Genomic DNA, 12,897 nt, shown 5'->3' with positions numbered 1-12,897 from the left:
CAGAAGCAGCGTCCCAGGAGGGTGGTATAGAAATATAAGAAAATTAAGTAAAGATTAGATCACGGAGCCTGGGCATTGTTTGAACAGAATACATGCCTTAGAGCCCTGAAGAGAACATGTCCTGAACCTGGTTACAGGGGTGAACAAAGGACATGGCATTACTCTGACCCTCTCTGTGTCTTGTGGGAGAACAGTGCTGGGCATCCATAGAGGGTGATCCCAGCCATGGCGAGGCCAACTGTCAGGCTGCTGTGTCTCCACTGTTCTCTAGATTGTAACCAACTGGCGAGAAGACCAGTACCAGGATGACTGCAAGGCCAAGCAGCTGATGCACGAAGCCCTAAAACTGCGTCTTAATCTGGTGAGTAGCCAGCAAATTTGAGGAGATGGGGTGTTGACATCTCCTGCTCTAGGCTGCTGCTGCAAAGGACACAAAGTCAACAGAGCCACATTTTGGAGAATGGATTCAAGTGGTAACCATGTTGGTCCTAAGTAGAACAGCCAGGGGGTCATGGTAGTTGTAGTCCATGGACATCTGGGGAACCACAGTTTGGCCACCCTGCCTTAGAGGGTATGAGCTTCCAAGAGTCAGACCTCTCTGATGAAGAGAGCTTTGACCCTCAAAAGCTTATACCCCAAAAATCGTGCTGGACTTGAATCTAGATGTTGGAGAACAGCAGCTGCTAACTCATTCTTGTCCTTATGGATGGCATTTCCTTCAGCCTGAAAAGATCCGTCTCCTTCAGCTGGGCTTCAACCAGGAGGGAGAGGTCCCATACCATCCTCTCTGTCTATCCAGGTTTCCTACATAACATGCCTTCTTTGAGCTGGCTCCAGCTGTTGCCTCTTCTTCCCCTCTTGCCAGGTAGGGGGCATGTTTGACACGGTGCAGCGCAGCACCCAGCAGACCACCGAGTGGGCTGTGCTTCTCCTGGACATCATCAGCAGTGGCACTGTGGACATGCAGTCCAACAAGTGAGTGTTTGGGGAGAGGAGCAACCTCTGTGCTAACCCCTCCAAGGCTCTCCCGTAGCAACTACTCATACTCCTTAGCGGCTGCCAAGGAATGGTCTTGCTGAGTGTGTGCACCTCCCAGGCATTCTGGGCTACGGGAACTGTCTTAATCCTGCCAGTTCCCTTTGAGTGCCGTGTGACCGCAGAGGCATTGAGGATGCAAGGTGCCCCTGTCAGGCTGGAGGACCTGGGCAGAAGAGCTGTGTCAAAGGGACACATGAGCTGCTGATCTCAGTCTTGGATGTGGAAGGGTGGAGGGCCTGGTCCTTGGAGGAACTCTTGCCTTGTTCAGCCTTATGTTGGGCATATGACCTGGATGGGCTGCACGGGGCTGGCAGCTTTCCTATCTTCTGAAAAGACTGGTCAGGGCTGGGGCACAGGGAGCAGAGAGCCCTCTCTTGACTGACTTTTCCTCCCGGCTTCTTTTTTTCTTGCTCCAATTGTGCAGCGAGCTCTTCACCACCGTCTTGGACATGCTGAGTGTACTCATTAATGGAACCCTGGCTGCAGACATGTCCAGCATCTCACAGGGCAGTATGGAAGAGAACAAGCGTGCCTACATGAACCTTGTGAAGAAGCTCCGGGTAAGGGAAAGTTCCCTCACGGGGAAAGTGTTCAGAAAGGCCTTACAACCTGCAGGCATTGTGCACTTTGAGCTGCTTTGTATGTAGCCTTTTTGCACACTTATTCCTCTTCTGTAAGTCAGAGGATAAGGAACTGATTTCCCTACCCCTGCCCCAACTTTTGCCTAGAGGAGTGAATGGAGGAGTCCTTCTTTTTGGTAGGATGTGGATCAAACAAATCTTTGGTCCCCTTTGTTAATCCTCTGCAGAAGGAGCTGGGTGACCGTCAGTCTGACAGTCTGGAGAAGGTACGCCAACTGCTTCCCCTGCCCAAGCAGACTCGGGATGTGATCACCTGTGAGCCTCAGGGCTCCCTCATTGACACCAAAGGCAACAAGATCGCTGGTTTCGACTCCATCTTCAAGAAGGAGGCAAGTAGCTCTTGCATCCCTGTGCCTCATCCAGTGTACATATTGTCCCATTTTTAGCAGCAACAAGGATGCCCCAAGGATATAGCTGAGTGGGAATAGAGATTATAGAAGTAAATAGACTCATGCTGTAAGTCCTTTGAAGAGTGAAGAAGGCTCGGTGACGATGTGGGGCAATTTCTATGGGCTGGTGAGCAAGGAACGGTACCAAACAGAGAGACACAGACCTATCCACTGGCAATATGATCAATAAAGAAAAATGTCCTATTTTTGTGGTTTTCCTTGTTTCTTTATTCTTTGGGACTTCTGACAAAACAGAATCCAGGTAATCTCCGTTTTCAGTTCTTTCATCAGTGACAAGTCCTTATATATATTAATAGTATAATACTGGCCACAGGCTCACATAGGTATGGCGATACCAGTCTGTATTGACACGTTCCCCTGGGCCACCCAGTGCGGGGGTTTATATTGCAAGGACAACATGTCAATACAGATTGATTTATTATATTGCCAGTGGATAGGTCTGTTTCTCTCTGGTTTAATTATTAGACCGTCCTTCTTATATTCTTGTATGATATTTGTATTGATAGAGCAAGGAATGGTACCCAGGAGCAAGGAGGAACAGGCTCTTGCTGTCTTTCCTATATCCTCTTGGCTGATCTTTGTGTCACCTTCCTCATTCCCAGGGTTTGCAGGTATCAACCAAGCAGAAGATCTCTCCCTGGGACCTTTTTGAAGGCCTGAAGCACTCTGCCCCACTCTCTTGGGGTTGGTTTGGGACAGTGCGGGTGGATCGCAAGGTGTCCCGCTTCGAAGAGCAACAGAGGTTGCTGCTGTACCACACACACTTGAAGCCTAAACCTCGCAGCTATTACCTAGAGCCACTGCCTCTGCCCCCTGAGGAGGAAGAGCCCCCCACGCCCGTGGCCCTGGAGCCAGAAAAGAAGGCACTAGAGCCAGTCAAGGTGGAGAAGGCCAGCACCAACTCTGCCAACGCCTCTGCGGAGCCCAAGAAGAAGCCAAGCAAGAACAAGAAACGAGCCCAAACAGCCAGCAAGAATGAGGTGAGGGGGCATTGTCATACCAGATCCCAGTCGCGCTGGGACCAACAAGGCTCACCCTGCCTGGTTTCCTTTGGCCGCCATTTAAAAACAGCTGCCTTGTAGCTGCACATCTACCTCTTGCCCCTGCTTCAGATTTATTGCCTATAGTATTCAACAAGCAACCCCTGCTTCCCAGCCCAGGAATTCCAAGACATCATAACTGTGGGCCCAGGGACATCTCCATGTGTCCTTTGTAGGTCACTTGTGTTTTGCAGGATGTCTGTACTCACATCTGCCTCTGCATATCAGAGCTGGCAACTCAGACGTCCCACACTGAGACAAGAGCAGTGTGATCTGAAAACGCCTGACTCAGCCATTCTTTCCTTCTGTTTGAACTCACCTTGGAATTCTTTTTTAAAAAGGCAGTCCTACTTTTGGATGAATGCTGCATTACCCTAGGCCTGCTTGCTCTCAGTCGTAAGATTTGCCCCTCACTCGCCTACTTGCTCGCCTTCTCTTCCACCACTGCCATTCTTCTTCTGGCTCCTTTGGACACTTCTGCTGTTCGTTCTGCTTTCTCACAGAGCCTTCTCTTTGCAGGACTACATGATGACCACAAGTCGAGGAGTCTCGTATGCTGGCGGCATGCCCACAGAGCTGCTGCACCATCAGACTGGGAACTCTATTTCTCGCCTGGCCTTTGGGCAGTCGCCGGTGGGTCTCTATGCCCAGAACCAGCCTCTGCCAGCAGGTAAGTCAGAACTCCCGAGAGTCCCCTTGAGCCAGGGCATGACGCTCATCTCCTCTTTGCCTCAGTTACAGTCATGATTGGTTTGCCCTTGGAAGCCGCACCTAACTGCCTGCTTGGCAGGATCGTTGGGGACACATCCCTTTTTAGGCAATGCTGAATCTGACATGGAACTCAGGATAGTGAAGGGTATTTTGTGTGCTGCATCTAAGTTCATCTTGTATACACTCCTGTTGTAACATTTGCATTCTCAGCATTTGTGCTGTCTGGGTTGCTGCTCTGCACAGAACATATGACAGACCACATTTCCTTGCTGCAATAGACCATTATGGGAAATCACATTTCAGGCTGCCAAGTTTCAGTTTTTTAAAACAAGTTTTGGATGGTTGCTTATTAGGTTGGGTTTGTGCAGAGTTCACACTTCCAGTATTCTGGTTTCTTTTTCAGTGTTCATAATCTCTTTATGGCTTGCCTGTTACTTCCACAGAACACACGATTCTTTCTGATTTTATCTCTTTAATTTATCTCCTAACCACACATGAAGTGAGAAGGAATGGTTTGCTCAAAAGGGCGAACCAGTGAGCTTTCTGGTTGCTTATAAGAATGCGAACCTTGATTTGCTGTATCCAAACCCATTATTCCAGCCTCTGCATCACACTGCCTGCCTTTTTTTCTGCCTGCATAAAAATATTTAAGATGTTGCAAAAGTTCCTATAGCTTCAACAAGGAATAAGTTATGCAAATAGATTTTGGAAAATGCCTGTCTGCTAGTTTCAAGAGCTATCTGACAAAGGAAGCTTTGGCTTGAAAACCTTTATTGAAAACCTCCTTGTGCAAAACTCTTTGGAGAGTGTGGTATATAAATGCACAAGTTCTTAATGTTTCATGCTTCCTGGCATATGCTCAGTCCTCATCAGGCTATTTTGTTTTTATTTCCTTTTGATCCGTTGATGGAATTGTGAGCTATTGCATATCTGGAATATCCCCCATGGAACTGCAGGCTCCTGTTGTCTCTGGTGGTTGTCCTTTTACATGGCTTTTGTCATCCACACAGGGGCCAGCCATTTTGCTATTGGACACTGTGATTAAATAAACAAATGAAGCTGGGCTTTCTTGACCCCAGCCTTTCCCAGAATGAGTTAGGTTGGTTGTGTATGTGAAATATTCTTGGCGTCCTCTTCACTCATCTCTCTGTCTGCAGGTGGCCCTCGGCTAGATACCTCTTACCGGCCTGTTCGCATGCCACTTGGCAAGCTGGTTCCAAGTCGGCCTCCCTACACTGGAGTCCTGCCATCCACCATGGGTGGTATACTGGGAATTGATCCTCCTTACAAGCCGGGTGTCTACAGACAGCCTTCACCTCAAGGGCAGCTCCTCCGCCAACAGTTGCAGGCCAAGCTGGTAAGGATTCAATGTGGTGTTCCCATATCACTCACGAGAGAAGGATGGGACCAATGTAGCCCACTGGTTCTCTGGCTTTGCTATGCCGCTAAGGCCAAGGGAGCAAGCCATGTGGGCGAGAGAGGTCCATCTTGGAGGAGGAATCCTTATTTCCTGAGATGAATGTTGGGCACAGGGATTCCTCCCAGGTGCAGCATGGGGACGTCTAACTGAGTATTGTAGACAAGAGTCATTGGTCCTGCTCTGTCTGAGCGCGACATAGAGTGCAAATCAAAATGTCCAGGCTTCTGGGAGATTTGGGGGATGGGTTAAGAGTTCGGGGGACAAAGTAAGAGGATGTGGAAGACCACCATCACTTAGCCATACCTCTCTGCTGTTTTTCTAGCAGAGCCAGGGGATGCTGGGGCAGCCGCCCATACGTCAGATGGCTCCGGCCCCAGCCTATGGAGCTGTGCAGCCGTCGCAGGTAAGCTGAGTCGGGATGGGCAAGCCCCAGAGCCTGGAAAGTCTGTTCCATACCACCTTCCCAACCAGAGTTTTTGGCCTCTTTAAATCAGTTTTGGAAATTTTGGGGGTGGGGTGGGGGAGAGGAGAACTAGCATGCAGTCACCCAAATATTTTTTTTTTTGGGGGGGGGGAAGAGACACTTTTTGGGATTCCCATCAACTATCCCTATTTTTGCTTTACATTTACAATGGTTCCTGATCATACAGTTGGAGGTACCCCCAGGGTCATCTAGTCCAGCTTCCTGCGGAATGCAGAAAATAGCCATGCACATACACAATTCCTTCTATCCACCCACTTACAATCTGCCTAAGTCCATAACATCAGTATATCTGTCAGATAACTATCTAGCATCTGCTTAAAAATCTTCCAAAGGAGAACCTATACCACCTCCCAAGGAAGCCTGTTCCACTGAAGAACTGTTCTAAGTTAAATGTCAGATTTCTACAATGAGGTGTTTCCTTGTTCCTTCGGCAAAGTGTGTTTCTTGGCATGGGATGTGTTTGCCATAGTTCTTCATCTGTTTACTTGTCATAGCTCAAAGAAACCTAAGAGGAGCGGGCTGCCTCTGAAGAATGCCCAGAGCACTTATAGAAAATAATACTTCACAGAGTTCTTTGGGGGAAGCCATGATAATTAAACCAGTGCAGGGCAGGTGTGCCTCATCCATAATGCTTGGTGTTCTGGAGCAAAATGTATGCTGGGGGGGGGGGGTGTCTGATTGTCTTGGTGTTGCCAGTATTAATGCTCATCCTTCTTGGCTCTGGTTTCTCCTGTGTCTCTCCAGTCCCCAACTTCAGAAGCTATCATTCCGGCAATGGGGATGCAAGTCTAAGTCTGTCTTGCTTGTGTTTACATCCTCACAGTGTGAATGTTCTAGCCAAGGGCTTGCTCAAGGGTGTACATGGCTCCAAATAAGTCAGAAGTGCAAAGAAGAATGGGCTGTCAGTCCCCCCCCAAAAAAACAAAAAAAAACAGTGTCCTTGCAATATAACCCCCCCACTGGGTGGCACAGATATATTGAGGATTTAAATGTGAACCTTTTTTTAATGTATACAAAAATATCTCCGAGTCCAGAGAACAAGTTGCATACATACAGTTAGAACAGCAAGAATTCTCACAGCCCAGCACAGAGGAGTTGATGAGATTCTGAGCACAAGAGAGAAGAAACAGAAAATTGCCAATAACTCGGCTGGCTATTCACATGCAAAAGAAGAGCGAACCAATTTCCATCCAATTCAGTGTTCCCCATTTATTACTTTTGGAATAACAAAGCCCTCTAGCTGCTGCTTGTGTTCAGAATGAGATGATCAAGATTATCATGAGCAAGTCTTCTACAATCTACATTACACAAGCCTCTTTGATTTTAACAATAAAATGTGTACATATAAAAAGGGGAAAAAACATTGCTTTGAGTACCTGTTAGGACTGAGAGTGGTGCTTATACATGTAAATAAATAAATACAGTTGAGAGTTAGCTTACACTTTGTGTTGTAGATCTCCGGTTCCCTTCCCAGCCAGTCTCTGCTGGCAAGGATGCGTGACTTGATACAGGACGCTTTCGTTGCAGGGCTATACTCCTTATGTCTCCCACATTGGCCTCCAGCAACACCCTTCCCAGTCTAACACCATGGTCCCTCCAGCCTACTCAAGCCAGACCTATCAGAACACACATCCAAGCGCCAATGCTGCCTTCCTCGACCCTGTCAGGCCAATGCAAAGACCCAGTGGATATGTGCATCAGCAAGCCCCTGGATATGGACACACCCTCAGCACAGCACAGAGGTACTGTCAGAGGTTGGAGGGGGATGCATAGTTGATTTTGAAGTACGGGAGGATGAGGTGTACCTTAATTTTGCTCTCACTTATCTATATCTGCAGGTTTCCTCACCAGTCAATGCAGCAAACTCCCATGATGGGTGGGATAAACCACATGAGTGCACAGGGTGTCCCATCAGGCATTCGTCCCAACCAGCTCTTACCAGATCAGCAGCAGCAGCAGCAGCAACAATATCTGAGGCAGCAGCAGCAGCAGATGCTGAGGGTGAGTCGGGCAGAAACCGGCAAGGCACAGCCTCTGTTCCTGGGCTTCCTGTGTGGCCTGGTTGGCCGCCTTCTTTCTTACTTTATTTCTTTATTTAGAAAGAAACCAGGAACCTCCTCAAAGTGGCTCGTAAAATAAAAATAAAAGCATTAAAAGATACTAGTTAAAATCCAGCATTAAAAACTCGGCCTGCCTAAAAACATAGACCAGAAAAACAGACCACTGACAGCTTAAAATAAGAGTAAAATTAGGGTCGCACGCCCACACAAAAATGGGTATATTTTTGATTCAGCCTGAATTGAATCAGGAATACCCAAATCACTGGCTCAGTACAGTCATTCCGGTTCTATGATTCAGTTTAACCTGAATCAGTTCAGCTCCGTTGGAGCACCACAAATAGTTTCTGTTGCCGAGAGCCAACTACCCACAGCATCAAATCGGGTCTGCTGGGGAGACTCGGCCAAACAGCTGATTAAAGACTCGGCCAAACAGCTGATTCTCAGGAGACGTTTAAAGATCCCACCAAACAGCTTTCCTGTAGTCATTCATGGAACCCAAAACAACCCAAATCTATGGGCAAATCGATCCAGGTTCAGCAATTCAGTTCTTGAATTAGGGGGAGAATCTGGCACGGCTTAACAATATCCGGAAAAAAACCAAATCAACATTGATTTGGGTTTTTCAGGTATTTTGAAGCCGAACCACACATCCCTAACTAAAATTAGCATTAAAAGCTCAAACTTTGAATTAAAAAACATGGTGAATAGTAATGCTTTGGCCTGGCTCCCAAAAGATAGCAACTTTTCTGCTACATTTCTCCCACCAAAACTCCAGGAATCTCTGCTGGGCATAAGGATCATGTGATCAAAACAAATTTCTTTGTTTAGTGGTGTCAGAGGGGTGGAATTTTAAATGTCATGAGATACTCCAAGTCTTCAGTCTTGCCATATGCAGAAGGAATTTTGTTTTAGGGACAGTGAAAGAAATAAAATCCTGGGATTCTCTGGTTTTGTGTGGACTGTAGATCCACATGGATCCTGAATAGGAAGGCAGTGGTGTAACTTGCCAGGAATTGCCACGGTTCTACACCCAGTCATCTCGTAACTCTTTTTCAGGATGGAAGCTGCAATCTAATGTGTGGGTCTTTAAACGTCCAAGCAAGCATTTCCAGTCTTGTCTTTTAGAAGTCGGTTCCCTATTAATTCATTAGCATATTTTTTGCCACTTTTCTCTCTGAAGAAACCCCGAACCGCAAAAATATAGCCAAAGTATAATAGATGAAAAACATACAATTTAAATAAAACCAACAGAAAATATCCTCCTGGGCTGGTCCATGATTGAGTAGGCCAGTTTGTCCAATGCCACAGGATGCAAGACATGGGCGAAGAACCAAGAGTCCTTTGGCTCTTGCCCGTCTGTGCATGTCAAAGAGCTAGGCCCATATTTGTATCTGGAGACCAAAAGAGCAAAAAAGAAAGCATTGCTTTAGATTTTACAGCAGGCCTCTCCGCCCTGCCTAATCTTTTCCTTTTTAAGGAAACCAAGTTGAAAACTCTTCAGATGGAGATTTTCACTAAGATCCATACAACACTGAATTTAAATCTGGTTTCTGTGCTTGGTTGCTATAATAATGTTCTTCCCATTCCAGCACTAAATTTTCCTGGTTTTTGAGGAGCCTGTAATGTGTAGTTGAGCTTTCTTTCTCTTGAGATATTGTGTCTTGATTTCTTGTTATTTATTGAGTTCCTCCATAGCAGGAAAACAAAATAGAGTTTAAAAATAGAAGTGGGTCAACAAGGTATCTGACCATTATTGGTGCTGCACTGACCCCGTCTGCCTACTTCTGTTCTGGGAGAAGACATTAGCCTGTGTGGTTGTTCTCACTTTTTAAAAAAGCCATTGGCTGGCTGCCCAATTTTGTGGTCTTGGGAATTAAAGGGAGTTGGTTCTGACAGAAGACATTTTTATACATGAACTGAACCCAAGCTGAGAGGCAGCTGCCTGAAATGTAATCTGGGTCTTGATGCAATGCAGCCTCAGTAGAGCTGACCTATTACCCCCTAATCTGCTACCTGCCTCCTGACCTACTTATTCTTCATGGGCCTTTTCGATTAAGGTTGATGTGGGAAGAGGAAGGAGGCTCAAGTGAAGAGGAAGTGTTGTTCTCTCTTAGCTTCAAGTAGCACATGAGGCCAGCCCTGCTAGATCAGATCAGGAGTCAGTCCATCCAAGATAGTATTCTGTTTCCAGAGATGGATGGCCGGTTGTCCGTGGAATTTTACAACTGAAAGCAATAGCCCTGGACCTTTCTGTTGGCCCCTTCTAAGTGGTACATGGAGATATATCACCTTTGTACATAGGGGTTCCGCCTAGCCATCTCCGCTAATAACAAGCCGCCGTGATCACACACAGTTGGATGCCTTGGGTGAAAGCATAGTATGGAAATCAGGGATGACGTCACCACTTGCTCTTGGCTCTCCCCAAAATGTTCACATTTCATGGCAAGGATAGACCTTCGCCCCAAATCTGGGGATTTCTCCCCCTCCTGCAGTTCTTCAGAGGCAGGGCTTCCTGGATCCTAGCGCCAGTGTGACGTGTGGCCTTTGCCACCTTGCTAATTCTGTCCGCTTGCTTGTTTGTAGCAACAGCAGCAGCAGCAGCAGCAACAACAGCAGCAACAGCAACAGCAGCAGCAGCAGCAGCCATCCCAACCTCCACCCCAGCAGCCCCAGCAGCAGCCACAGGTGCCTGCTGTCCCTCAGCCACAAGCACAGGGCCAGCCTCCTGGCCTGGGGATGCAGGCACTCACTCCTCAGCAGCCTATGGTAGGTATGGGCCCTTCTCCTCCCCCCCCCCTCCTCACGAAGCTGTTGCCCAGGGTTTCCCCTAATGGCTGTCCTCCTTTTTCTGTGCAGTTCCAGCGGCAGGGCCTCCAGCAGACACAGCAGCAGCAGCAAACCGCAGCCTTGGTGCGGCAGCTCCAGCAGCAGCTTTCCAGTAAGGCCCAGGCCCCTTCTCCCCCAACACCCTGGGTGCACAGCCCCTCCCTGCAATCATTCTGAACGGGGCAGGGGGAAGGGGCTGGGACTCTGAGGGGCTTCTTCGCAGACACAGAAATTGAGCCACCATTTTAAAAGGCTTCGGAGGAAAGGGAACCATGAAAGCCAGGGCTGCCTTCAGAGATCCAAAATAGAGGCCTATCCCCCCCTCCCCACACACACACACACCATTCATGGGTTTTGTTGGTAGAACCCACCCTCTCAGTTAGCCTGCTTTTTCTGCACAAGTGACCACTTGTGGATACACATTCTGTTTGGCTCACACACACAAGACAGGCTCAGATGCACCAGAAGATCTCCCTGGCACCAACATGCAAGCGTGTCTCATTCCAGCCCAGAATGGGCTTTGTGGAGTACCTTTAGCTTGTGGCCAGCACCCTTCTTTCCCAGGGCTAGCCCAGACATTGGACTGAGCCCCAGAAAAAAAAACCTGGACCTTGGGAAGCGACATGAAGGAAGGGAAGAGTGCTGATGTGCTGTCTGATTCCTTTTAGAACTGCTGTCTCTTGAGCCTGGGCCCACTGAGTTAGTATAAACCCATGTTTGTTTGCTGAAGTTATTGCCTGCCTTTCTCACTGAGGCTCAATTGGGGGAAGTTGCTGGTGTTGGGGGAATCCCCTTTGGTTAGCAGCCACCTTTGTGGCATCTTGCAGGGCTTGATGGATTTCCTCCGTAGCAAGGTCTTCCTCAGTAGCAAGGCCCTGCTGCATACCGATAGAAGTGGGGTAACTTCCACACCACCCTCACCTCTACCACCTGACAGACAAAGGGACATGTGTTTGGGGGAGCTGAGCATTGCTGTTTTGGCTAGACTGCAGACCAGGATGCAATGGGGAAAGGTGCCTATCAGGCGTTGTCCTCTGCCCCACGATGGCAACCTTGAGCAGTGTTTGTGTTTTTTGTTGCTAGATGTTTCCTGGTGCGGCATCCCCAGTTTCCCTCTCCTGCTTCACCTTGTGGCCTTTAGCCAGAGACTCCCAGTACAGGCAGCGAGGCAGAAATACGGATTGTGTTCCGGGAGTTTGTCTGGTGTCAAAAAGTGCTAACTTGTCCATTTTCATCCCCTTCCCCCAAATGAGTTGTGGTTTTGCCCTCACTCCTGACCTGCCAGACAGCATGCATCCCTGCCGTATCATTGTTTGTCCGGGACTCTGCACCGTAGCTTTCTCAGCTTCTAACTCTTTGCTTGGTCTAAACAGATACACAGCCTCAGCAGAACAACAATCCCTTCGGACGGTACTGAGGCCCAGCCAGGAGAAAGGCCTTGGGATGGACTTGAGATGGTCTCTGGCCGGCCGGGGCTACCCCATAGATCAGCCCCCTCCTTCCTGGAGCACCTGTGCAGCAGCAGCACCAGGACAACAGTGGGGCGGGGTGGGGCGTCCTACCGAATGAGTGTTTTTAATCTCCACTTTCTACCAGTGTTTCCAAAACCCGTGTGATTGCTAGAGTCTCCCTTCCCACTTTGATTTCAGGTTTTAATAAGTTTTTAGTATTTTTGTTAAAATAATGACAAAACAAATTGTAAGATTTTATACTTTATTTATACCGGATGAAACCCTGTACCACAGATGTCCTGAGACAAATACAGAGAGCATACTTTCCATAAGGGTTTGTGTCTGAATTGCTGTGGGTGGCAGGGAGAAATCCCCTGAGCCCTTCTTCCTAGACAGGGGCCAATAAAATGAATGCAGTTCAGTGCTGCTGCTGGACAAGGGCCAGACAAATCATGCTCTGCCGTCATGCCTTTGGGCCCCACTACTTTCTCGAGGCATGCGAAGTCTGTCACAAATGTCCTTTTTTGAAGGATATTTGCAAGTTAGCCTAATGTACACAGTGATGGTTATGGGTATGGCCCAACAAGACCTTCCCAGTTTCTTTTGATGACTCTTGAAGTCCTTGTGAGGGGGTTCGGGCAAAGAGTTGGTAGCAAGAGTTGTATTCTTGTCTTTCATCTTCTGGCATTCTTTGTCATATTTTAAGAACCCTGTAGGTGGCTTTTAAGCAGAGAGGGCATCGTTTCCCTCAGTGAGGAAAGAATCACAGCTATGCTCAAACAATAGATAATCTGCCACTGGCTATTAAGACCTTGG

The 12,897-nt window shown here is 47.9% G+C and overlaps 1 protein-coding gene across 4 annotated transcripts in view; it reads left to right on the top strand.

The window, feature by feature from the left end:
- Positions 1 to 12,413, top strand: part of MED12 (mediator complex subunit 12) — a 31,849-nt gene extending 19,436 nt beyond the window's left edge. For 2 of the 4 annotated variants that reach the window (XM_077307474.1, XM_077307472.1), the window contains exons 32-44: positions 272 to 361; positions 866 to 975; positions 1,463 to 1,598; positions 1,847 to 2,008; positions 2,692 to 3,069; positions 3,649 to 3,799; positions 4,998 to 5,197; positions 5,586 to 5,663; positions 7,272 to 7,486; positions 7,583 to 7,745; positions 10,388 to 10,570; positions 10,661 to 10,742; positions 12,004 to 12,413. In XM_077307474.1, coding sequence (XP_077163589.1) covers positions 272 to 361; positions 866 to 975; positions 1,463 to 1,598; positions 1,847 to 2,008; positions 2,692 to 3,069; positions 3,649 to 3,799; positions 4,998 to 5,197; positions 5,586 to 5,663; positions 7,272 to 7,486; positions 7,583 to 7,745; positions 10,388 to 10,570; positions 10,661 to 10,742; positions 12,004 to 12,047 — 1,992 coding nt within the window. In that variant the 3' untranslated portion in view covers positions 12,048 to 12,413. Of the gene's footprint in view, positions 1 to 271; positions 362 to 865; positions 976 to 1,462; positions 1,599 to 1,846; positions 2,009 to 2,691; positions 3,070 to 3,648; positions 3,800 to 4,997; positions 5,198 to 5,582; positions 5,664 to 7,271; positions 7,487 to 7,582; positions 7,746 to 10,387; positions 10,571 to 10,660; positions 10,743 to 12,003 lie in introns of all 4 variants that reach the window. The other 2 variants (XM_077307473.1, XM_077307470.1) reach the window with 1 other exon arrangement.
- The last annotated feature ends 484 nt before the right edge of the window (positions 12,414 to 12,897 follow it).

Source organism: Paroedura picta, chromosome 13 (assembly GCF_049243985.1).
Source record: "Paroedura picta isolate Pp20150507F chromosome 13, Ppicta_v3.0, whole genome shotgun sequence".
NCBI classification, from domain to species: Eukaryota; Metazoa; Chordata; class Lepidosauria; order Squamata; family Gekkonidae; genus Paroedura; species Paroedura picta.
The sequence above is the reverse complement of the archived record's forward strand: the minus strand, read 5'-3'. Positions and strand labels throughout refer to the sequence as shown.